The sequence below is a fragment of the Tachysurus fulvidraco genome, chromosome 20 (genome assembly GCF_022655615.1).
Source record: "Tachysurus fulvidraco isolate hzauxx_2018 chromosome 20, HZAU_PFXX_2.0, whole genome shotgun sequence".
NCBI classification, from domain to species: Eukaryota; Metazoa; Chordata; class Actinopteri; order Siluriformes; family Bagridae; genus Tachysurus; species Tachysurus fulvidraco.
Genome location: NC_062537.1, coordinates 14,278,196 through 14,304,300, shown reverse-complemented (window position 1 = coordinate 14,304,300; position 26,105 = coordinate 14,278,196). Strand labels below are relative to the sequence as shown.

At 37.6% G+C, this 26,105-nt stretch overlaps 1 protein-coding gene across 1 annotated transcript; it reads left to right on the top strand.

Moving 5' to 3' along the window:
- The first annotated feature begins 1,289 nt into the window (after positions 1-1,289).
- Positions 1,290-24,676, top strand: st8sia4 (ST8 alpha-N-acetyl-neuraminide alpha-2,8-sialyltransferase 4). The gene is made up of 5 exons (XM_027141188.2): positions 1,290-1,616; positions 6,611-6,742; positions 16,211-16,468; positions 18,088-18,381; positions 21,847-24,676. Exons 1-5 carry the CDS (start codon positions 1,480-1,482, stop codon positions 22,127-22,129), a joined length of 1,104 nt encoding a protein of 367 aa, XP_026996989.1. The 5' UTR covers positions 1,290-1,479; the 3' UTR covers positions 22,130-24,676.
- The last annotated feature ends 1,429 nt before the right edge of the window (positions 24,677-26,105 follow it).

Genomic DNA, 26,105 nt, shown 5'->3' with positions numbered 1-26,105 from the left:
TCAGTATAAACCAATAAACTATGAAATTAAGCTACCTGTCTAATAGTGTGTAGGCCCCCTTGTACCACCAAAACATTGTGTAGGTCCCCTTGTACCACTAAAACATCTCAGTCGATGCATGTGTGCTGTGGTATCTGGCACCAAGACATTAGCACTAGATCTTTTAAGTTCTGTAAATTTTGGATTTGAGTCTCCATAGATTGGTCTTGTTTGTCCAGAACATCCCACAGATGAATTGAGCAATTTGGAGGCTGAGTCAACAACATGAAGTCTTTATTATCTTCCTCACACCATTCCTGAACAATCTTTGAATGTGGCAGAGAGAATTATCCTGCTGAAAGAGACCATTGCCTTAAGGAAATACAGCTGCCATGAAGGGTAGTTCTTGGTCCGTAACAATGTTTAGTTAGGGGTACATCACAAACTAAGAACCATGTGAATTGGGCCTTTGTCAGAATCACTCAGATCCTTACACTTGCCTATGTTTCATGCTTCGAACACATTGTCTTCGAGAACTATCTGTCTATCACAACCTTTGTAGTGTGCGTTGTAGAATATCTCATTCCAGATTTAGTCCTCCCTTGCTGTTACAATAATTTCCGTTTTCTCCGAAGGTTTCTAGTAGATTTTTTGTAATGTGACTGTGAGGTTGTTTCCATTCAGCAAAAAGGCGTTACTGACAGTGTGCATTGATATCTGGTGAGGTGTCTTCATGGATTCATGGACATCACATTGTGCACTGAGGTACTGTCGTGTTGGAACATGTGTTAGCCCCTTAGCTCTTAGCTCCAGTGAAGGGAAACTGTAGTGCTACAGCATATAAAGATATTCTGTACAACTTGTGTGCATCTGTGTCGCAGTTTGCGGAAGAAAACACTATATACTATAAATAATATAGAACATAATATAGCATATTATTACATGTGTGTGTGTGTGTGTGTGTGCTAAATTATATATATATATATATATATATATATATATATATATATATATATGCTATATTATGTATATGTATATATGCTATATCTTATATATATAATATATATATATATCAAAACTATTTATTTGAGTCAGTCAGTCAATGAGAGTCAAACAGTACAAATCTGTGATTACAGGGGACTTTTCTATCGATTTCTCATGTCGTCTAGCCGCGCTCCTGTCTGTCTGCTCCTGAGCTCCAACTTCAGGGACAAAGAGACACGCCTACGTAGATTATCATTGGCTTTAGCGCTGAAGCTAATTTGCATATTAAGGGACCGATTGGCTAGTCCGACCATCAGTCAAATAAAGCGAGGGCTCGTGGAGTCTGTGTCTGCAGCTGCTGAGTAAGTAAACGGGTAATGTGTGAGTCTGTGAGTGTGCGTGCGCGCGAGCGTGTGCTGTGTGTTCGCCTATGAGCGCTACTGAGAAAAAAAGGCTCGCGAGAATTAACAGAAAGGGTTAGTAGGGTTAGTGGACGAAGTGGTCCGGTTATAAAGCATGCAGATGGGTTCCGTGTGCGAATTGCGCCTTACGAGGAAACGCTGGACCATTTGCACCATCGGCCTCCTTCTAATCTTCTACAAGACGAAAGAAAGAGCAAGAACTAACGAGCATCAGGAAGCCCAACTCACAAGGTAGGCGCGAGACGCTCCACATGGTGCTCACGCTTTGTTATTCTTCTGTTGGGCTTTAAAGTCACAGAGTTCACGTTCATTAGCCGATAAAATATCACGTCTGCTTTTCATACACAACTTTTTGTTACATTGCAATAAAGAAATGTTCTTCCATCGGATCCTCTAGTTTGCCCCACTGGGATGGGATGGGATGAGGATTTATTTCCCTTTGTTCAGTCTGAAATTGAATTAATCTTCTCCTTATATGATTAAAACCCAAGTGTTATATTGGTTTCTATTTATTTTTCCTTTGAACTTCTTAACATTTAAATCCTAACACGTTTTGATGCATTTATTTCCCTAAATAATAAATAATGTCATCTAATAATAATATAATCTAATAATAAATAATATAATATAATATATAATATAATAATATACTAAATAATATAAGAATAAAATATCATTATAATATAAAAAGTAATAATATACTATATTACTACTAATAATAATAATATAATAATAATAATAATAATAATAATAATAATAATAATATACTGTGATAATATAATATAATAATACCATAAATAATAGGAAGCAGAAGTAGACTGAACAGATCTTACAGTACATCAGACTGGCTAAACTGGGCCACTTCCCTCTGCACCTCCTCTAGGATATGTATAACCTCTGATTAAATTTAGAAATCACTTGTCTTTCATTTGATACTATATACTCGGTATGGATATAAAACTGTAGGAGGATTTTACTGGAGGTCAAACCATTAACTTCAGCATTAAAACACCATAAATACTGTAAAAATAATTACCAGTTGTATGAACGTTTAAAAAAAAAAAGCCAAATAATACATACGTACATTGATTCATTTTAGCCATGTTTATTCCATTCTGAAATTCAAAATGGTCTACAAGAACCTGTATGAAGTAATGAAGCAATTTTCATTAGCAAATTTTGTGTGTGAGTGAGTGAACAATTCCTGATCATTTCAGGATTTACACCCAAATATTTGTGCTAAGCTGATGATCAACATTTAGTAGCATGTAACATGTAAATTAATGTGAATGTATTTTTATGCACTGATAAGGTGTATATAGTAGTATTTCTTATGGTGTATTGGTGTAACTATTTTTTAAAAAGGGGAAAACCTACAATATGAAATCCCCTTAAAGTTTTACCCACAGTGCTTACAAATCATGATCTTTTCAAAGTCAGAAAGTCCCAGAACTGAAAGCAGAGTCAAGTTCTTACTTGTCCATAAAACATCTAATTTTTTTTACCTAGCAGGCAGAGGCAATGTTAGTCACTTAAGATTACGCCACGGCTTAGAATAGTATGAAGTTTTTTCCTAAAGTCGCAGGATTGATTATATTGATTTTGTTCCAGAGGAGAATAAAAAGAGGAAGCTTGACTTGCACTTGTCTGTTAGACAGTGACGAGACACTGTGGTTGTGGCATGATTTGTTTATGTTGTGTGCGTAGGTGATTATAAACAGGGCAATTATGGGGGACAGTTTAGTTGAAAGACATGAAAACATGTGGTCTCTGCCTTTTGTAGAAAACATTTTCATCCACAATCAGAAAAGAGAAAGCAAAGCAAACGTCTTACTGTACATGGCAGGTACGTTCAGTCAGTATGCTATGAATTTGCATACAAAAAAGGCATTTCAATTTCTATTTACAAATTAAAAATGTTTAACCTGTAAAGAACTTTCAAACCTTCCTATTTCCTTGTGTTACCCCAGAAGACTCTGTATAATACACATGATTTTGATGCAGTTACTGGATAAATGACTGAAAACAGATTATGGACAAATGTTCACAGCAGATCTTACATATTTGAAAACTGGGGTTTGAGTTCACCTCATATTAGGCTCTAATTGAGGCATTAGACAGTTCCACACCTTATATTCATGATGTGGAAGAAAATTGATGGAAACTAAAATGCACGTTGTACAAAGAACCAAGACAAATATCCAACAAATGTCCATCCTTCCCACACCAAGGACGCTAATCACACAGCTGTTGGTGTTCCATAACTGATGAGCAGCAAGGTCGCCTTTTGCATCATTCGTATGCAGGGAAAAGAGAAAACAGGAGAAAACAACACAAGCCTTGTTATATCAGATCCTCATTGTTGGCACTGAATGTTGGTGATGGTGGTAAGGGAACTAAAAATCTTTTTCTTTGCTTTGATTGTTTTCTCTTTGTATCTTTGTGTTTTGAGACTATGCGATCCAGTTAAGTGAAGGATCAACAGTGACTGCAAGATACACATCTGCCTACACATCTGTACAGATGTGCTTCTTTGCACTCCCACATTTCAACAATTAATCTCTGAGCAAAACTGTGTTTTCCAGGCCGGCCTGCATGGCCATTTACCAAAAAAAAGGTAGTTTCTTTAAGTGGTATGTATGAGAGTATAGAGACGTTTTGATAAAACATATCGACCGGTAAAACTACATCACGGTTAAAATTAGAAGCATGAACAGATTCAGATTGTTTCTTCTTACACAGAAAATGTGTTTCAAATGATCTCCATATGGCACCAGTCATTATTTTGTTACATCGGAAAATACTGCTATTTATTTTTTCTTTCAAGACCTAGAATTGGGATTAAATGGTAGGGGAGATGATTTGACTTGTCAATCTAGCTAACACCTCCTAGTTAGAATTAACTTCAAGAGACAAACATTTCTGACTCTGTTCAATCATACTCCATGATCTTAACTTATAAGATTACATAAGGAAAGGAAATAAAAAGGAAATTTGGCCCTTTTTCTAATGTGTTTTCAAGAAGGGGGCAGCAAGATCATTTTGCCCAACCCTAACTATCCATGATTTTCACCATGTTACTGAAATGATGGGCCGAATTTTATTTAATCCACCTACGAAAATGATTAGCATTGACCTTATTTGCCATTGTGAATGTCTCTTATAAGGAGACAACAGTAAATACACTAATAATACCACTAGAATAAGGGAGTAAAAGGCAGCCATAATTATATAAGGAACAAAACACAATAGGTGTGGATATTTTAAGCAAACATTTTTTATATAACGGTAATTTGCCAGCACTTCCAATATTTTATTTGTTATATAATGTTATGTAACTTTAACACAATTCCCTGTTATCACTTATGCTATAGGAGCTGTAAACGGTCAATTGCCACACCGCAATCTCTTGGAGGTAATGAAATAAATATTGCAGCTAGTCCCGTTACTGAGAGTTTCACTTTGTCGTGTCAGAAATGTTTGTTATGGCTTTACCTCATGGAGACCTGGGAGTCTCCATACAAAAATGCTAAATTATCATCTCAACAAATTATATTTCTTGATATATTAAGGTGGAGTGTCCTCTATACTTATCCCCGTGTAAGATGATGCTATAAAAACTATAATTTATAATATATTTGAACAAGCACAGTACACAGACACTACAGTCCGAGCTGCTATTACAGATCACATGACGCTATGTTACAATAACAAATATAAAATTAAAATGCTTTCTACCTCTGTGAAATACTTTTCCCATGTTGTGTGTAAAACCAGGCTTGTTGGATCTTGCTCTTTTTCACAGCAGCATTTTTTTTATTATGAATTTCAGTATCATAAATATTCACAAGTAGAGTTTCATGATATGAACAAAAGTTATGTCCTATACAATGGATAGTCAACATACCCCTGTATGAAATGTACATGTTTTGTATCTTCCAGTATACAAACTTGAAGCGAAATGATTTACAATAACTATCACACCGATGTGAGCATTTATTATTATTTATTAAAAAAATCCAGTAATTGGAGTTTCGGAAAAAATTCGGTGTGAATATTCCATGTTTTCTGTGTCATATCACTATCGCAATTGGCAATATTGTGTAGAATGAATAACCAAGACAATTCCTGCAATCGGATTTTAGCGATCACATCGGTACAAGGTGCCAGAACCAGACCATCTTGTCCTTCAAGATTTGTCTTTACATACTATTACTCACACACGCCTTAACGTCTGCTATCATCTGTTAATTGGCTACCCCAAGAGGCTCACTGTCGCAGTAGTAAGGTGTGTGTATGAACCTGAAGTCAATACCTGCTCATATGTGTGCTCTTATGTAAACTTGGCAGTCTTTTCACATATTTAAGTCATGTGCTGTCTTGTGTATCAGTTAAGACTCGTCCATGGATTACCGTGCTATAAAAAGTCATTTTCTGTGTAGAATGAAGGAGTACTCCCTGCAAACTTAAGTAAAATGCAAATACAGAAGCTGACATTTAAACAGATTACCAAAGGCTTGCTGCAGGTGGTAGCTTAGCTACAGGTATTTTGCAGTTTCCTGTGGAGTGTGTATGACTGAAAGCGTCTGTGTACTACATTACGCTATGCTAGTCCCCTAATGTAATCCATCGTGACGTTCTAAACCTGCTTGACCCCTCCTGCTTGAATACCGTTCTTATTCAGATTTTATGCTACATATTTTTACGTATTATTTCTATCCAGTAGACCCAAGGACACTAAACCAGAATCATCATTATCTCACCTTTCTTTTTGATGTGTTTAGCAACAGGATGTGGGTTATTTGTTGGCCCCAACATTAGTTTACTTATTTTAGTTTTAGTTTTTTTTTGCAAGAAAAGGAACGGTTGTATAATAAGAATATGTTCGGCGCATTCGACGTGTAAAAAATTAAATCTGACCTAAAAGTCACACATTCAGACCCGTCTGTATAAAGAGAACTGAAAAATAATCGTAATTGAAAGGCAAATGGATTACATAACTGTGGTGAACAGTACTGTCTGAAAAACATGCTTTGTATTCTCTCATAATGGTGAAAATCTTACGTGCTTTTCCTTCCTTATTTCCAATAAGATGAAACAGCAACCAAGTGAAACCCAGTCATGTGAATTTCACACCTGTTTTACTTCCCTAAGAGAAATTATGTGACAGACATTACACTCCAATGTGCTTTTTTCTTATCTTTTTTTTTTTGCTGTTTCTGCAGTGAGAATGAGCTGAGTACTTCAAGACTACTGGCCAACAGCAGCGAGAAAATCTTTCGGAAGAACCTTCCGGCATATTTGCAGGGAACGCAAGAGGGGTGGAAGGTCAATGCTACTCTAGTAAGCCTAATAAGGTGAGTCAGATCATTCTATCAGAGTGCTGATATTAAGCATTATTGAGGTTGCCTTATGTCTTGAATATGCTGGCATTTTAGGGCTAAGCGCTCTCTTTGCTCACAGACACCAATGCTAGACATTTCATCATTGAGTTGTTTGTGAGCATGGGACGGAACGGGGGAAGTGTAAAGCTCGGTTACTTCATTAAACCACTCTAGCTTGTTCCTTCTGCATTTTGGAAGTAAACAATAAAAGAATGAAAGTGTTAACGTTAGTGTACAGGTTTCTGTTACACAGAATGCATTACAACTTGACAGTCAACTAACTTTGTCCTCGTGAAATAATCCATTCTTTTGTGCCAATGGAGTGAAATATAAAAGGCGATCAACAGCGAAGTCCTGCTGGTAAGTGGCAAACTGTCTCAGCAAGAAGGATTGCAATGGGCAAATTTTGGGTTAGAACCCTCCTGAAATATCTTAAGATATTTTCTACTCCTTATTTGTGGTTGGTTAACATAGACATACTGAACAGATGGTATTCTTTGTATCACATGCACAGTAATTACACAATAATTATGTTCATGAAAGGTCACTAAAGTCAAACTTAATATTCTATATATAACCACCCTCAATGCCAAATGCATGCATCCTTTCTTCTTTTTTTTTTTTTTTTATCACATTTTATTAGTGATCATCTGCTATGGCAACAAACTAAATTAACCATTTGGAATTTTCAAAAAACCACGTTCCATCTTGTACATCATGCTTTAAGGGTTTCAATAACAAATTCATGCCTTCGTCACTTCGTACAGCCGTCTAGCGTTCGCCAAAATGCATGAGCGCATCACACTTTTCAATATAATATGCATCCATGCTTCTATCCATATGCTGTAGCAGGATCACAGGTATACTGGGGTCTGTTCCAGGGGACCTGGGGTACAATCTCACACATACACACACTACATTCTTACAGCCTAAGACGCATGTGTTTAGACCGGAGGAAACCGGGACCCAGAGGAAACCCCTGAAGCTTGGAGATAACATGCAAACACGGTGTGCACAGGGCAGAGGCAAGAACCAAACCCCCAACCCCAGAGATGCAAGGCAAATGTGCTAAGCCGTTGGGCCCTGCTAGGCAAAGCAGAAATTTGAGTATAACACCATCATGAACTTTACCTTCACTTCAGTCCTAAGTCAGGTTCACTTTAGGTGCTTGTTCCAGGGGACAACAATTTCCTTGTGCCACTCAAATGGGTGGTTTGCAACCCTAAATGTGCAAGGCAAGCATGCTAACCACTACCTCCTACTTAGCAATATATTATTTTTAATACCTGGTTTCATCTTTGTAACCAGGATAACAAACGTTAATGGCTTGGAACTTTTAAGCAGGTCTACAATTTGACCTATTGGTGACAGTTCAATGCCTAATGTGGCATTGAACTATATTTAAACTATATTTTTTTGCTAAATGCTTAGCAAAGTCAGTCAATGCTTCTTCAACATTAGTAATAAAGTCAAACCATATAGCTAATTAGTTTGGACATATCATATCCTCTTAGGAATAGAGTAGTATTGACAAAAATGATTTGATTGTAGCTTTATTTATATGTCAACTAAGGTCACAGTGCTCCCATGCCATTAATCGGGGCTGTGTGATTGATATAGACAACATTGTAGGGGTAGTGTTGGATGTCATGCAGGTATAATAGCCATTGTCTGTTCTTGAAATATTAAGGTTGTTGGAGTATGCAAATACTTATTTGAATAGGATACATGAGTAGGCCCCACAAGTGCACATGCTGACAAAGAAAGATATGAAGTGGGTGTAGTATATAGATTAGTAATCTGGTTAGTATGAATTTGTACAGATTTTTCTAATCTAGTTTTTGTGAAAGTCTGTCATGGTCGTGCCCAACCACCGACATCCATTCTAGTTGCCAGCTAAACAGAACCTGCTTATCTCAAGCTAAACATAGGCACAGTATAGAACCATGTTTATCCGTAAACGGAAATGTCAAACTGCTGAGATACAAAACCACAACCTCATTTAAGGTTACGCAGATCGCACTTGTTTCTTCTCAGCCATCACTGCAGATTAAAAGATAAATGAGAAGTGTAGGCTGAGCATAAATGTTCGTTTTGGTTTCAGGCTGCTAAACACATCAACAACTTGATGATGATGGAAAGGTTCTTGAAACATTTGTGTGTCAAAACTCCTGTAGGGTTTCGATGGTGTCAAAAATTATTTTCATTCCATTTTGTTCAGGCAAATGTTATTCGTATAACCCCTTTGACAATACATATTGTCACAAAACAGTTACAGAAATCTGAATATAGATTAAGATAGATTCCAGGATGATAAAAAAAATAAATCTCGGAGAGAGAAAATAAGTGAAAGCTCTGAGAGCAATCAAGCTATAAAGGGAATATGTCCACTTCTGGCTGACAAAGAATAGAAGGATAATAAAATCATTACAATATCCAGGTGTTGAAGAGTTAAGCACAAAGTGTGAAAGTTTCTGAATAATAGTCCTATGATTGATACAGGGCAGTGTTTATGTTTTTAGCAAAAGCTTGTAGAAGCTGTAAGACTCGAGTATTCAGGTGAGATTATCCACTGAAGCCAGGGCAAGACTTGGGGATAAACTATTTTTGGGAAGTGCTAATGTTTTGGTTAGTCATATGGTAACATCCATAACACCAAAAGCTGAGTCACAAGGGCACAAATCTCCAGATGAAGAAGTGGAAAGAACAAAGCAGAAGAGCATCAGGATGAATCAGGCACGTCTGGAGGGTCAGAGAAGCCAAAGCAGGAGAAAGGTTGTCAGGATCAGGCAGCAGGAGTACACAAACAACTCGACAGAGAGTGTCAAAATTAGACAGTGACTGAACTTTTGGTTTTGTGATGCAATTTTTATATTGGATTTCATTTTCTCTTTCTGTATTATTAAATATAACAGTAGTAATACATAGTATTATTCCTTTTTATTAGCATTTGTTTAACCTGAGGTCAATGGGGTGAAGAAACTTAAGCATAAAGCATAGATCAGGGGTATTCAATTCAAATTCAAAGAGGTCCAGTTACTAAAATTTCCTCCCAGCAAAGGTCCGAATCTAATATTGTCACTTAAAATAGTGTACCCTCATGTTAATAAAATCAATAACGCACATACATTTCTATATAATTTATTGTTAAATTTCAAGTGTTTGCAAAGTCTGAACTTGTATGGCACTTGAATGGAAAACAATCCTGTAGTTGTCTTTACTACATGTCAAGTAACAGACGTGCTTTTAGTCTTTAAGAAAAAAAATAAACAAGACTTTTGAGCTGCCCCCTTTTTTAAACATTAACTACATTAATAATACAGGAACTTTAGGCAAAAGAACATTTCAGGTAAAATAGAACAGGGCAGAATTTACTGAATAAAAGAAAAGTGCAGAGCTTTGAGCAGCTCCCTTTTCCCTCTCTCCTTTCTATGGAATAAAAACACTGTCAATAATAATCGTACGTAATTCAAAGAATTTGTGTGTAAATTTTAATTTTGCGGAGTTGGATCCCAAAATTTAAGGCCACGACAGTTTACAGATACGAGATTTTGTGTGTTTGTTCAAATACAACTCCAAAATGTACGACTATGACAGTTTACACACACAACGCTTGTTTTCACAACACCTCTTTTTCACACACGAACACGGTCTGCAAAACAACTGTCAAAAATACATCATCACGTTCACACGTATTACTATCCGAGGGAAGATGAATCGATTCCACGAAATGCGCATGCGCCCCGCCCTCTTTTAAACCACTGGCGCCGAAATGGCGGATCAGCAACCAAGCGCTCACTCATTGTCAGTGTTGTATAAAGTATTAGAAAGCAATACTTGAGTAAAAGTACAAGTATTGTACTAGAAAAAGACTGGTAGAAGTGAAAGTCACCTTTTAGAATACTACTCAAGTAAAAGTCTTAAAGTATCTGATATTTACTGTACTTAAGTATCAAAAGTCATTTTCTGATATTCAATGTACTTAAGTATTTGAAGTAAAAGAAAATTTCAGTGATTTTCGGTAGGTATAAGATCAGGGACGGTTCTAGGGTTTCATCTTTAGGGGTTTTAGCCCTCAGTGAGAATTTAAAACAAGAAGAGTTTTATATTATATATTATATGACTACAGAGTAAGCCAAAAGTTATGCTATTATTAAATGGCAAAAGTGGACACCAAAATTTTATGCATGATGTAAGGATCCCAGTCTTGAATCAAATCAGTTCATGTATGTGTGCATTCTCTACAAACAGTGTGTCCAATGAATGCAGTCATTAATAAACAAATATTCACAAAGACCAAATCAATAAATGTTATTTTTATTTAGTATTGTATGGCTTTAGTTTGCATTAATATTTTGTTTGTGCTACAACTCTGGTAATAAGAATAGTGAAATTTCACTGCTTTTGGTTGCCGTATTTGCAGCTTTCCGATTAACGTTATACATTAACGCCTCCAGCTCTGACTGCGCGTGCACGCTGCGCGTACCTGTGCTTCTCCGTACAGAGTGCAATGCAATCTAGGAGCAGTGATTCACCAAACCGCTCTTATTGCAGTCACACACATTTCTTCTGATTCTATTTTGTAGTAACGAAGATGCTTAGTGGAAATATAACGGAGTAAAAGTATACATTTTATCTAGGACATGTAGTGGAGTAAAAGTGAAAGTTGACAAATTTAAATAGCGAAGTAAAGTACAGATACGTGAAATTTCTACTTAACTACAGTAACGAAGTGTTTTTACTCCGTTACATTACAACACTGCTCATCGTCTCAGGTAAGTTGGTTTTTCCTTCCAATTTCGCACATGTTTAAGGGTTAGTTATCACTAATAAGAGAGAGGAGTAAAATTACAGATATAGGTTAACTATAGTAAGTAAGATTAGCTCTCAGAGTAAGGTTACATTAGGTGCTTAAAGAATACAGCTGTTTAGGAGGTCATCACTGCAGTCTGTAGCGTGATGAGATAGGCCTACATAAAAGAATTAGCAATTTTAAGTGTTAACTTACTAACAGCTGTGTACATGCACTGGAATACACAGGTAATACAATATGTGTTCACTGCTTAGGTGTTAAAGTCATATTTTATTGTTCCATTAGGTGACATCTTGCACTCAGCCCTGAATCTGGTGTCGATGTTGACCGACACCTTAAGTGTTGGACAACAGAAAATGGCGAACCAGTCCAATATCAGTGGACAGTCAGCACAAGTAAGAAGGTCCAAGTCAAATGGGCAGTCAGTGCAGCAGGAAATGGCTGGCTGTGTGTGTGTGTGTGTGTGTGTGTGTGTGTGTGTGTGTGTGTGTGTGTGTGTGTGTGTGTGTGTGTGTGTGTGTGTGTGTGTGTGTGTGTGTGTGTCTTTTATGTAGGCCTATCTCATCACACTACAGACTGCAGTGATGACCTCCTAAACAGCTGTATTCTTTAAGCACCTAATGTAACCTTACTCTGAGAGCTAATCTTACTTACTATAGTTAACCTATCTCTGTAATATTACTCCTCTCTGTTATTAGTGATAACCCTTAACCATGTCCGAATTTGGAAGGAAAAAACAACTTACCCGAGAGGATGAGTGAGTGCTTGGCTGCTGATCCGCCATTTCGGCGACAGTGGTTTAAAAGAGGGCGGGGCCCATGCGCACTTCGTGGAATCGATTCATCTTCCCTCGGATAGTAATGCCTGTGAACGTGATGACGTATTTTTGACAGTTGTTTCACAGACCGTGTTCGTGTGTGAAAAAGAGGTGTTTTGAAAACAAGCGTTGTGTGTGTAAACTGTCATAGCCGTACATTTTGGAGTTATATTTGAACAAACACACAAAATCTCGTATCTGTAAACTGTCGTGGCCGTAAATTTTGGGATCCAACTCCGCAAAATTAAAATTTACACACACATGCTTTGAATTATGTACGATTATTATTGACCGTTTTTATTCCATACCTTTCCACCTCTCCTTACTCCCTTTCCATCTTCCGTTCCTAGTGAGAGACATGGGCATGTAACTGTCCTGCCAGCAGTTTGAATCTTAATTGTCCTGACAGCGTAATCAGGTGCATTACTGCCACCTTCTGCTCTGGAGTATGGAACAGAAACAATGTTTTTGGCTTGCCTTTTGATGACGCTCCTGTCATAAAAACTAGATTAACTGCGCATGAACGAAAGATTTATCTTTTTATTAATATCAAAGAGCTTATATAATCTTATAATATTAGATTATAATAAGGAGATGCTTAATATGATATTAGAATTTTAACGGGTCCCGACAGACCCGTCACTCGGGTGATGCCCGGCATAGATCCTGTGCTTAATTAACCAATTAGCCCAATTATATATAACATTTCGGTAGAAGAACACTGTATTGAGTTTCTCTTTCTTTGTTCCTATCAGTTTATTACACATATTTCATTAAATACAGTAGGTTAAAACTAAATTCGTCCACAAAACTAAAGTGTCCAAATAGATCTAGTGCCAGTATTGATATTCACACCGATGGATTTGTAAATATTAGTAAACCAAATGATATACAGTGTTAGTTCTTGGTGCAGAAACACCTTGTTGATGAGAGAGGTCAGATTTGAGCTGGCAGGACGGCTCGAGTAACTCAGCTTGAAACCGTGCTGATCAGAAAAGCATCTCCAAATGCAGGAGAGGTTTTTTCTTTCAGAATGGGACAGATGAGGATTGAGGAGACAGATGAGAATTACTTCAACTGTTCAGTATTGGTGCTGTTTTTTTGACCATTTGATTTAAACTCTAGAGACTGTTGTGCATAAAATTCGACGACCTCGGCTGTATCCGGCAGCCATGTCACCGTTAAAGTCACATTTTTCCCCATTCTGGTTTTTGATGTGAACATGAACATTAACTGAAGCTCTTGACCAGTGTCTGTATGGTTTGATGCACTGTCCTGCTGCCACATGATTGGATGCTTGGAGAATTACATTAATGTTCAGGAGTCCCTATTAAATTGTCTGGTGAGTGTATCCTAGTACCCACATGTTATTAGTGCATCTAATGAGCCAACTAATGATTCTGTTTGTTCACCTACAATATAGATTAGTGAAGCGGTTCTGCGTGTGAGGAGTTAAAACACCACGACTGTTTAATTGACTAGGTGAATAGTCTTTTAATTTTTTTCTTCGCATATTATTATAACTCGTACAGTGACGCGATTCATGTTGTTTTTGAGCACTCTTGGCTCAGGTGTACCGGCTGCTAATGATTCAGCTTTGTGTAAGACTAACTTATGAATATATATCAAAAATCATGACTGGTAATTAGCATTTTCTGGAGCATGTGAATTAAATGCAAATTAATGAGAGGCATCATTTGTCTTTAATTATATGCAGTGTTTATAGGTGGGTGTTAAAGAAGTAGGCATTATCTGTTTGGTGCTAATCACTCGCTTTATTAAATTAAAAAGTGTGCGCATGCACACACACACACACACACACACACACACTTGTATTACTTACTGAGGTCCTTCTCCTGAAATAATTATTAATGTGAATAATTTATGCTATGCCTAGACCTGAATCTTACTTTAATCTTACTGAATCTTACTTTTAATCTTTACTTAAACTCTGCAACTTAAAGCAAATATTTGCCTGTTAGGTTTTTAAATGAAATCTGTAGTTTTTTGCTCATGGGGTTCAGCTGCATGGTCCAAATTTTCAGTCTTACCTGACCTTGTAGGAACATTTGGTATTCACCAAGATTTAAAAGAAAAACGTTTCTTTCCACTTGTATAATGTTTTCTCTTATGCGTACTTCTTTTATTTCCTGATTCATGCTAATTTCTAATATTGTGGATCTTCCACTCAAGTTATAACAGGTGCAATAACATATCTGTCTAAGAACAATGAGAGACCGCGGAAAGCCGGGTTTGGGGAAAAAAACGTGGAGCACCAACAGCTAACCAATCAGAATAAGGAGGCATCTGTAATTTTTAAAACTCTAGCCTTGACAATATGCGTGCTTATGTAATAAATAGATGGCAAAATGATTGAGTTATTGAATTGACTCAAGTCCAGAGGAAAACCTGTGTGATTATACGAGAAGCAAGTGAAACCCCAGAATAGGCTTCACACACTCCATCTGTATTGCATCCAGATAATGGAGTTGGCTAAAATTGACAGGAATTCTCTTAAGGCATTATGGGTATATTTACCAGGCAAGATTGGATTAATGCTGTGGGAATGCTAAATATTACAAAAGAAATGACCCATGCAGTTACCTCTATTTATTTTATTTTATTTTTTTACCTAAGTAGCTTATTATGTGAATCTGCTATGGGCTCGTCATTTGATTGGCCATATAGTGTATTTGTCTGTGTTCACTTTTAAATCTCTGAAGAAGCTCTACACTCTTATGTCAATGCTATTTGTGGCAAAGCCTTTTGTCAGCAGAAAGTTGCAGCTAGCTACTTCCTTATTTCCATTAGAATAGGAAAATTTGCACACTCTGGAGCAGGGACGGTTCTAGGATTTCATCTTTAGGGGGTTTTAGCCCTCAGTGAGAATTTAAAACAAGAAGAGTTTTATATTATATATTATATGACTATATAGTAAGCCAGAAGTTATGGTATTATTAAATGGCAAAAGTGGACACCAAAATGTTATGCATGATGTAATGATGACAGTGTGAGTCAAATCAGTTCATGTATGTGTGCATTCTCTACTAACAGTGTGTCCAATGAATGCAGTCGTTAATAAGAAAATATTCACAAGACAAAGAACAAATCAATAAATGTTATTTTTATTTAATATTGAATGGATTATTCGCATTAATATTTTCTTTGTGCTATAAACTCTGGTAATAAGAATAGTGAAATTTCACTGGTATTGGTTGCCGTCTTTGCGGCTTTCCGCCTATTAACGTTATAGATAAGTGCCTCTAGTTCTGGCTGCGCGTGCTTGAGCTTCTCCGTACAGATAAGGCAGACGGCTGATGACGCGCTTTTGAAGGACTACAACGCACATGCGTAAAAGCAAAGTAAAAAAAATCGCTCTTGGATCAAACTGCTAAATAATTTTCTTTCCCATCGACGACATGTCCTGCATTTTAACGTCATTTTTATTGTTTATTTATGAAATTATACTTTTAGTTTTAGGGTGGCTGAGATCACAGACATGGGGGCTGGAGCCACCCTAAAAAGGGGCTAAAACCGCCCCTGCTTTGGAGCTGTCTCCCATTTTGTAGTGTTACAACCTGGATATAATTTGAATTAATTTTATTTTATTAATTAAAAAAATTAATTTCAGCTAGGTACAATCAGTGAAAGTGGCATATGGTCTCAGTATAAATACAGTTCCTTGAAGACCCCAGTTTTAGAGTTTTTTTAGAGAACATAACAAAACAAACAGCACCATGAAGACCATTGTGTGTCTGTTCTTAATGTTGGAACACAGCCAGTTACTGATGTGCTTTTGTTCAATTAAAAGGAAGGACGTCCTCCACTTCTTGGATGCAGAGAGGGACGTGTCCGTGATCAAGAGCAGCTTTAAACCTGGTGACACCATCCACTACGTCCTGGACAGACGCAGGACGCTGAACGTCTCGCACACTCTGTACAGCCTGCTTCCTGAGGTCTCGCCCCTCAAGAACAAAAGGTTCAAGACATGCGCTGTGGTGGGCAACTCAGGCGTGCTCCTCAAGAGCGGATGTGGGAAGGAGATAGACAGCCATGATTTTGTTATACGGTAATTTCCTTTAGCTTTTATTCAGTTAGTCAGGTATCCAGCTCTGTCCCTGATGAACAAGACGTCAGAGTTCTGAATGGTAAAAGCCTGTCAGAAAATGTTTCTGCCAGCCTGCTGTTAGAGATCACTTAAGCAGCCATGTAACATACCTCTGCTGAGTTGTTAATTCATTACAACTGCAGTCGGTGTAATTGAATGAATCTGCTTTCATCCAGTCTTCAAGAGAAATGGCTTGAAGCCAGAGAGTCGTCAGAGTAGTCCAAAACTTTTGTATTCAATTACCATGACCTTTTTTGTGTCATGCAGTTTTTTCCATTCTCACTGTAATAATACTTGGCTTATATAACAAAAGTGAAAAGAAACAGCATTTCTTTTCCTAAAATGGCTCTTATTTGGGGTTGTTTGCTAAAAATCTGGTTGAATCCATGTAGCACAATGTTTCGCTGCTCTCCGGAGTGGTGCATTAAAATCTAACAGCAGAATCTACGTATAATACGATGCTATGATAATATAACGAGCAGTACATAAAGAAGTGCTATTTTTGGCATGTTTCTGGGAATAGGCTCCAGATTCACTGGGACCCTTAAGAGTATTTTACTGATGGCAAATGTATAAATATGGGATTAAATTAAAAGTCTATCTATGGGAACACTGGAGCTGTGAAGCACCAATGCTGGTTTTTAAAAAGCTCTTTTCTTCAGGCAGTTTTTAATTAGCCAAGAACCCAGTTGCGTTGTTCTCCGTTTCCTTGTACTTGTGCAGTGAACAAAGCCAATAAAAATGTTCGAGAATGTTATTTCTCTCAGTCAAATCCAACTGCCACTCAAAATAATTAAACAGTATCCACCACGGCTTGGTCAGAAGGTGATGTTTTATTTTCTAGATCACTGTCGTGCAGGCTGTAATTTATATCAAGGGTTTATATTAATTCACGTGCACGTTTCAATAGAGACGACCGACTGAGACTTTCATGGCAATCGATCTATATACAGTATAATGTAGGTCTAATAATAAATAAATAAAACATATTATCGTTGATAACTTCATGCTTTGTATTAGTCGTTTATTTAACGTATATTGAAGGGGTCTCCGGTGTCAGCGCTTTAGTAACAGGTGCAAGTAACGCTCTGTTTTAATGCTATGGGAAGTTTTTTTTCCTAAAAATTTTAAATACTTAGAAAACCTAGAAGCAGAAAATTGCCTTGTGTTGATCAGATTGTGGTGCACAAGTTTATTTGAAAAAGCTTAGAGTAGGTGCAGGTTTTCATTTCAACCAAGCTGCATGTACTGTAAGTCTACTGAAAAAAAAAACCCCACACCGGCTCTTTGCATATTAGACTGTGCACTGCAGAACAGATCTATATACGATATACGATTTAAATGAATAAAGCAATGAATTATGTGATTTCTATTTTTTTTTACTTGCTTCAGACATTTACACCTAAAGCAGTATCAGTATGTTCATGTCACTTCATCAAACTCCACTGAAGCTTGGATTTTCATGATGTCTCACCACTCAGTACAAAAAAAAGACTTCTTTATGACTAAAGCCCTGTAGGCAGCCTGAAGGCCATTCATTTCAGCTCTAACATTTGTCTTTTCCTGCGGCTGTGGCACAGATGTAACCTCGCTCCCATGGATGAATACGCTGAGGATGTGGGCTTAAGGTCAGACTTCACCACCATGAACCCGTCTGTGATTCAGCGCGTGTACGGCAGCCTGCTGAACGATACGGTGCGTGAGCGCTTCGTGCAGCGTTTAAAGCTGTTGAATGACAGCGTCCTGTGGATTCCAGCCTTCATGGTGAAAGGAGGAGAGAAGCACGTGGAGGCCGTCAACGAGCTCATCCTCAAGAGAAAGCTTCCGGTGCGCATGGCCTACCCCTCCCTCCGCCTGGTCCATGCTGTCAGAGGGTGAGTCACACGATATGTTAAGAGACTGAGCAAGATTTAATTTCATTTTATTTAATCGAATCCCAGCCGTTCTGCAGGTAACGGATATCAGTGCTGTTCACACCCTTTGTTTGTAGAGTGAACGCTGTTCCACTATTAGACTAATAGCATGTCAACTGTTGTCCAAATCCAAAATAATTCTGTCTCACTGCATACAGTCTTTTACATTCAGGGTTGAATTAGATTCTTACTGCTATCCGACTTAACACCCAGACGATCCGAAACTGGCGGTTTTCAGTTTTCATTTTGTGTTTTGTTTTGTTTTGTTAGATTTTTTTCTTATTCTTAACTGCTAAATTGAACCCCACTGAGAAGAAAAACACACCACAGTTTGATTCAAATGGACTAAATGCTGTGTATGTGAAAGCACCCCAGAAGTACTTCAATTATATCTGTTTTGTCAGCGGGATAATTTAAGTCAACATATTTAAAGAGGATTTATTCAAACACCACTTTAAAGCTGCGCATGATAATATTTTGTTTGATGCGATAACACTTTATAATTTGCTTCAAAACCTTGCATGCGAGTTCACACTAACACTTTGAAATGTTTCTCAAAAAATCCCGGAAATATCTGTGCAATCCTTTCAAGCAGCCTGTCGCACTTGAGAGAGAGAGAGAGAGAGAGAGAGAGAGAGAGAGAGAGAGAGAGAGAGAGAAGATTTTGACAGCTGAAATTGGTCTGGAAACAGAGATGACATTGGAATAGATACATGATTGTGCTCGCTTTTGTGGGACAAAAAAAAAGAGAAAATCTTTAACGCTGTGTAAATGTAGCTCAGACGTGTCTTTAGCTTTAGGATACACATCAAACATCCCAGCACTGTGATACACTTCATCATTCAGTCGCTGGATGCGTTCTTTTTTGCAGAAATCAGCAGAATCAAAAGTCCAGATATTGTTTGAAGACACAAGAAAGGTTCATCCATCAAGAGAAATTGGCATGCAGCCCAGGCGTGGCAGTATTTGCTAGAAGGGAGCCCAGAGCTCCTGAATCCCGCTTGTTATTTCCTGAAATGAAAAATAGCCTGCAGGCTGCCACCTGTGGCGTGTGTTTGCGAAGGCAGCACTCAGTGGGTATGCAAAGAAAACCCAGTGATTACACAAGAGTATGCCACTAAGTGCTCTTAATCTCCGGATTTCAGACTACGCAGCTTTGTAGTTTTAAATAATATTTTCATTTAGAATTGAGTGGTAAAGAGGGGAGGGCTAATTCTGATGAAACTGTGTGCTCATACTTTCAGTCTTTCATCATGCTCAGCTCTTAAAAGATTTATGGGCAAAGTGTACTTCAGAGTATAATTTTCTTCGATTGCTTTGCATGAGACCAAGGCTACCTTGGTGTAGTGATCTGTGAGGCACGTCTACGCTCGCGGAGAGCTGTCGCATTGTCTTAGACCTTCTATTCAAATCGCTTTTCCATGTTTTGGCCAGTGGTTGCTCATCAAGAGGTGCTTGTATTGGCCTTGTGTTTCTGAAGAGGACATCAGATGTTCTTGTAAGTTACCATGGCAGCCAGGCCCCTTTTTTCTTTTTAATGACACCTTAGTCTGGCCGGCATCAGTGCTAAATATAGGCTTCTAAAAAAGGGAAACGGCTTTCAGTCAGGGTGACTTAACCTGTAGGCCAGAAAGAATCGACTACATCAAAAAACAGATTGAATCAACTACTTAAAAGACTACTTAAATTTCTCATCAATTATGCTAAACAATGAAGACAAACAGAAGTTCCAGGAGGAAGTTCAGAATCAGGAAGATGGACTATAACCATCAGTCAGCTTAAAACTAAAGCCAAAACTAGCTGAGAGTGGATTCTTACTAAAGTTCAACGTTAACTTATAGACAGAATGTTTTATTTATATCAAAGAGACATACTCCATCTGTTTAGTGCTTCAAATGTCTGTATCTGTATTTGAATTTAAACAAAAGGTGGATGTGGCCTAAAACAGCAGGATTTTCTGGTTTGTGATTGTGTGTTTTGTTGATGTTTGTGTTAATGAACGCTGAAAACGCTATTAGCACGACGTGTGACGTCGGGCAGTGGTGGCTCATGTGGTTAAGGCTCCGGGTTGTTGAATGAAGGGTTGGGGTTCAAGTCCCAGCACTGCAAAGCTGCCACCATCGGGCCTTTGAGCAAGGCCCTTAACCCTCTCTGTTCCAGGGGTGCTGTATCAAGCCTGAACCTACATTCTTGACCAGACAGTTACTAAGGATAAATAAATGAACACTGCACGATTGGTTAATGGTCTTTGTTTGTGTTGCAAGCTTTATATCTGTTTGCCCTTTTGAAAATAAAAATCTCTTGTCCCATGAAATCCCAGTCCCACTGCATAGCTCTTGACTCAACCAGAACCTTTGGAGCAAGATTTCTATGCATACAGTATAATGTACTATATTTAGTTACAGCTCTAGTATACCAGCTGTTTACTATAATGCATTCTTCTTTTTATTTTTAAAACATCTTATGATCACAGTTGTGTATTGTCCATGGCCAGGCTTTTTTTTAATTCAGTGCTGATTAAAAACCACTAAAGCTATCACCTATTAACATGCAAGGTACACACTGGCAATTTCAGATTTGCATGCATGGCAGCAGACAGCCAGGTTTTTGCATGATAATGCCCCCGGCTCAGAGCCGGTAGAGCATTACATCATTAAGACAGGCAAATTATACCCTAATTTGCCATTCAATTACAACCCAACAAAAATTTCATCTTGCAATATCTATTTCGATTAGACTCTTGGGAGTTTACTAAAGAATGACAGCTACTTTAGAACAGCTTTTGGATGGGTTACTTACGTTTGAATGACTACACAGAAATATACTCACTCGGGCATTGGTCCGTCTTTATGTTCTTTGCAAGAGCTCATGTGCATGTTAAGGAACCTGAACCGCAGGCAATATTTTCTTCTCTAAACCTTTTTTTTTGTACCAGTTCCCACCTACCAGCTAGCAGTTCCTCCACATTTTTCCAAATTTCTGCTCATGTTGGAAGGATGTAACCACTCTATATGACGATTCTTAGCTAGATGATGTAGCCAAGTTTTTTTCTATTTGGAGAACACGTGGGTGGGTTGAGCTTGTTGTGGTGATAAATGCATCCTTACAGCGAGAATGATGAAAATGATCTTCGCAAGTTTTCTTAAAGTCACAACTATTCATGATAGTGAAAAAAGCTGCCATGCATTCTGCAATGTTTCCGCCTCAGTGCTTTCAGCAGCTGCGAAAGTAATGAAGAGGCGAAAACTTGTCAGAATGTGGTATTGAGAAGATGGTGGTGAAATGGGGCAATCCCTCCTCTTCCTGGTTGCCTTCATATATCAGATAAAAATTAGATAAATATCTTTTCCAGACACAGTGTTTATATACTCATTCAAAAAACAACTTAAACAAAGATTGACTAATATAGATGTTTATTTTTTCCAGGTACTGGCTCACAAACAAGGTCAATATCAAGCGTCCCAGCACTGGATTGCTGATGTACACCATGGCCACTCGTTTCTGCGATGAAATCCACTTGTACGGATTTTGGCCATTCCCAAAAGACGGCAATGGAAATCCAGTGAAGTATCATTACTACGACATGCTCAAGTACCGATATTTCTCCAACGCAAGTCCTCACCGGATGCCACTTGAGTTCAAGACGTTAAAAACATTACACAGTAAAGGGGCACTAAAGCTGACAACATCAAAATGTAGACCAGCCTGACTGCTTCATCTTGTGAACGTATCAACCGATCGAAATGATAGATGATGCAGATGAGTGACAGAAAACCCCACTCGAGTCCTCTGAAGAAGAACTGAACGTATCTTCAGTTAGATATTACAAAGGCACTATCTACGGAATCAAAAATGCTTCAGAGCGCTCTATCATATTTCAGTCAATTCAATTCCCCAAGTCACTGCTGAACTGTTAGAGAGCTCTTGAGCTACAGATACCTTGCAATAGTTGACTGGTGAGGTTAAATCTCATCGGTTGTTCAACATGTGAATACTGTATGGTTGTTCTCAGTGATTTCATCTCCAGTTGGTAGCATCGTTCCGACAGGAAAGTTCCTGTAACGTCTTTTCAGTCCCAAAGATCTTCATGTTCCTTGAGAGATTGTAATGTTTTTTTCAGTGCTATAATTTTTAGGAGCTAGAGGCCTTTGTGCATAATAGTGCAAAATATTTTTATATGAAATTAGGTCATACAGTGCTTACATGTTCGGTTTGCTGTGTTCAAGATGTCACTAATTTCTAAGCCATTTCAAGCCTGGATGATGTAAGATATTGTAAGACAGAATTGTAATACCACTTGTGTAAATGATTCATAGTTTGTTACACAGAGGATTAGGCTGGCTATTGTGTTCCTGAAATGTACTATATATTTATTGATGCTGAATATTGGGGTTTGATCTTTTGTTTTATTTTTTATTTTTTTTCTTCTGTTGTTTAAAGGCTTGGATATGCTGAACTGTTCATCGCTTTCTACAGTTTAGTCTTGTTTCTTATCGAACTGTGTTTTGTCACGTTTGATGAAATAGTTACTTTAGCACTGATTTTTTTTTTCAAATCATAAATTGTCCCTGCATCAGCTTTCATATATCCATATGATACTTATATCATCTATAACGTGACCTGCTAATACACAAGCTTAACTTTCGCAGCCTAAAATCCTACGATAAGCGTTTATAATAACATGTTTAAATAAATATTCGAATGTGGATTTCAAATGAGGTGTATACATGTATACATGACATTTTTTGGAATGTGATGGCTATACATGCGTAATAGAAGTGAAGACACGTCTCTCTCTGTGATTTATACAGAGATCGTGATTAGAACAGATGCACCTGCGTCAGAAATCTTGTCTTGCACAAAAAAAAATTATCCATCCTGATTTCTTAGGTTTTCGTTATATATACAAGGATGTGCAACGATTTAGTAGTAAATATTTCCTTTGATTTTCACCACCGTAAATGGCTGATTATTACTGCGATAACTGTGATTGATACTTTAAGCCTAGGTGATGATACCAAGAAAAATATAAACCGGAACAGCCCGACTTTAATACATTCCATATTTCGGCTCCATTTTGTTTAGTTTTTTTCAAGAGTGAATGTGTAACATTGCCTTTATCATTTGCACATTAGCTCATTGTAGTGAACATTGCTATTGAACAACATGTGTATGCTCAGTGGTTCCAGGCCTTTGGTGCTTCTCCAGTTTCTCTCACTGATATCCGAACGAGTTTTTGCTACCTGCAGCACTGTTCATATATAAGAATGTAAAGACTTTTCCTTCGGGTTTCAACAGAAACGTACTTCTTCACGCTGATTGCATATTGTAATGTATTCCATGCACTGTATCGCTGGAGTTTGGTCTCGAGTATGGACTTATTTCCTAGAATATTGTTATGTCATATTTGTCATTTGTCACTTTTTGTACAAATTGTGTTTGCTTGCCAGTCAGTCTGGTTTGCAGTGTTTTGCCATCTGGTTGTTTTGTGAAGGTTGCTGAAAGCTGTGATCGTAAAAAATGCCTTTAAATGTTACAACCTGCCTGGTATTCTGTCTCTGAATGTGTAGCTTTAGCGAGCAGAGTTAGTCAACAACTAAACACTCAGCATTCGCAATAATGCAAAAGAGGTCTGTTGAAAAAACAGTAACTGGGAATATTAAATGGTATTTCATAGCCTGTCCATAGACATGACTGATTCAATCGATTAACTCAACAAAGGAGATTAGCACCCACAAGGTACTGTTTATGTGTTTACAGATTATGGCACAGGCTTGTCAAGCACTATGTGAAGACTGACTGTGTTAAAGCCAGTGGTGTACTGGGGATTTATTTAGCAAATGCACATGGATCCTTGTTCAAATCTGGCTGTGGACGGTGGAATAAGATGCTGGGCTCCGTCAAGAATAAGGACTAATGACTAGAACCATATGTATTGTGTGGATATACTGTGTATGGTTCTATGGTATGTCCTAGAGATACTGTAATGCCTGTTATTTGCAGCCATGTATCATACTATTTATTGTTTGAGGACATTTCTGTTCTTTTCTCTTTCAGGATTTTCATTTGGTCAGTAATTTATATTGTAATTTTTTGTAAAGATGTTGAATGGGATCGATCATTTCTAGACAGTTTGATACTTGTTTTGCTAAACTTGCAGCTTTAATCTGAGTTCACCTTTTTCAAAACCAAATTTCTATGTTTGTAGAAATTTTAGACAAACGAAATAATTAAAAACAATAATACATTGTTCTCATCTCTGTTTGGTTTTTATTATTTCAATAGTTCAATATTTCTGTGTGCTTTTTATGATTATTTTCTGTCAATGATTATGGGGAGACCTGTTTCGTCTTGGATGACGAGATGAAGTCAGATGTTGGCATGTTTCCAGCCACTTTTATTTCTAGTCTAATCCCACGCTTCACTCAGCAGCCTGTTGGATATGGCCTATTTATTCTGTTTGTCTGTAGTGATATTCTGCTATAAGGTGTGGAGGTGCGAATGGGCCGCTTCCTGGGAAGGAATCGAGAATGCCGTCAAGAATGACATCATGCACAACTTTTATGCACAACCTTGTTGAAACCTGATAATCGATATATTCAAATATTTCACAGATGCACCACACACCCAAATAGAACCTGAACCCTGCTGTCACTGGCTCAAGAGGCTAGTGCTGTAACCTAATATTTTGCTTTTGGTTGCACAAAATATGAACAGCTTATTATGTTTAGCCTTAAATAGCATGCAAAGAATTGGAAAGTTGTGTTCATATATAAAAAGAGGAAACGAAAATCTTTGCATTTAGCAGAAGATGGTTTTGATCCAGCATCATCTAGGCTTAAGGGCACATCACGCTGCTGCTGCACCACTCCCCAAACTCATCCCTAATGAGAGCTGAACCCACAATCGCAGGCTTAGGAGGCCGGTGCATTATCCACTATGCCACCAGGATGTGTGCATTAACATGTGAACACAAATGACACCAGGCAAACTGTACAAAGCAAGCACATGGCCTCATAATTAAGAATAACTCATGATATGCATTATAGGGTTGAAATGCTTCTTTAATGGATGTTTATTTTCTTTGTCTGATGTGTCCTGAATTTATCTAGTATTTTATGCCTCCAATATGCAATTTTATTATATGTGTGTTTCATTTCCATTTTTTATTTTCTTTTATTTTGTTTGTAGGATTTCTCAGAATGTGGATATATTCTCTAATATATTTAGAAAATACTGACTGCTGAATGTCATGGAAGTAGATTTAGTCATTTTATTTGGCTTAACAAGTTGCGACCTACTGCCCACAGCCCCACTACTCACTCCGGAGTAATTCTTACATTTATCGATTGATTTTTGAGACATGGTGTACATTTTGTTAAAGTACTGACAGTGTTAAACTGCTCAGAGCTATTTTGATTTATTTAGCGTTTTACAGAGAAAAATGCACATTATACGGTATTGTTAATATCTCAGAAATCAGAAGGAATTTTCTCACTCAGAATCTTTTTTCAAAATTTGCTAAAAATTCTGAGAGTGGAAATGAATCAAATTGTGAAACCCGTATCGTGAATCAAGACTATATGTGTTCAGAGTGTATTGTTACACCTCTGCCTAAAACACTTATCTTTTCACATCATGTTGATATTCAAACACTTCACTCTTATACTGTACCATTCTTTTTA

What these genes read in the sequence shown, in the direction of transcription:
- st8sia4 (XM_027141188.2), top strand. Translation starts at nt 1,480, where the DNA reads ATGCAGATGGGTTCCGTGTGCGAATTGCGCCTTACGAGGAAACGCTGG. An exon ending in AGCCATGATTTTGTTATACG is followed by an intron (nt 16,469 to 18,087) that starts GTAATTTCCTTT and finishes GCTGTGGCACAG; the next exon opens with ATGTAACCTCGCTCCCATGG. An exon ending in CTGGTCCATGCTGTCAGAGG is followed by an intron (nt 18,382 to 21,846) that starts GTGAGTCACACG and finishes TATTTTTTCCAG; the next exon opens with GTACTGGCTCACAAACAAGG.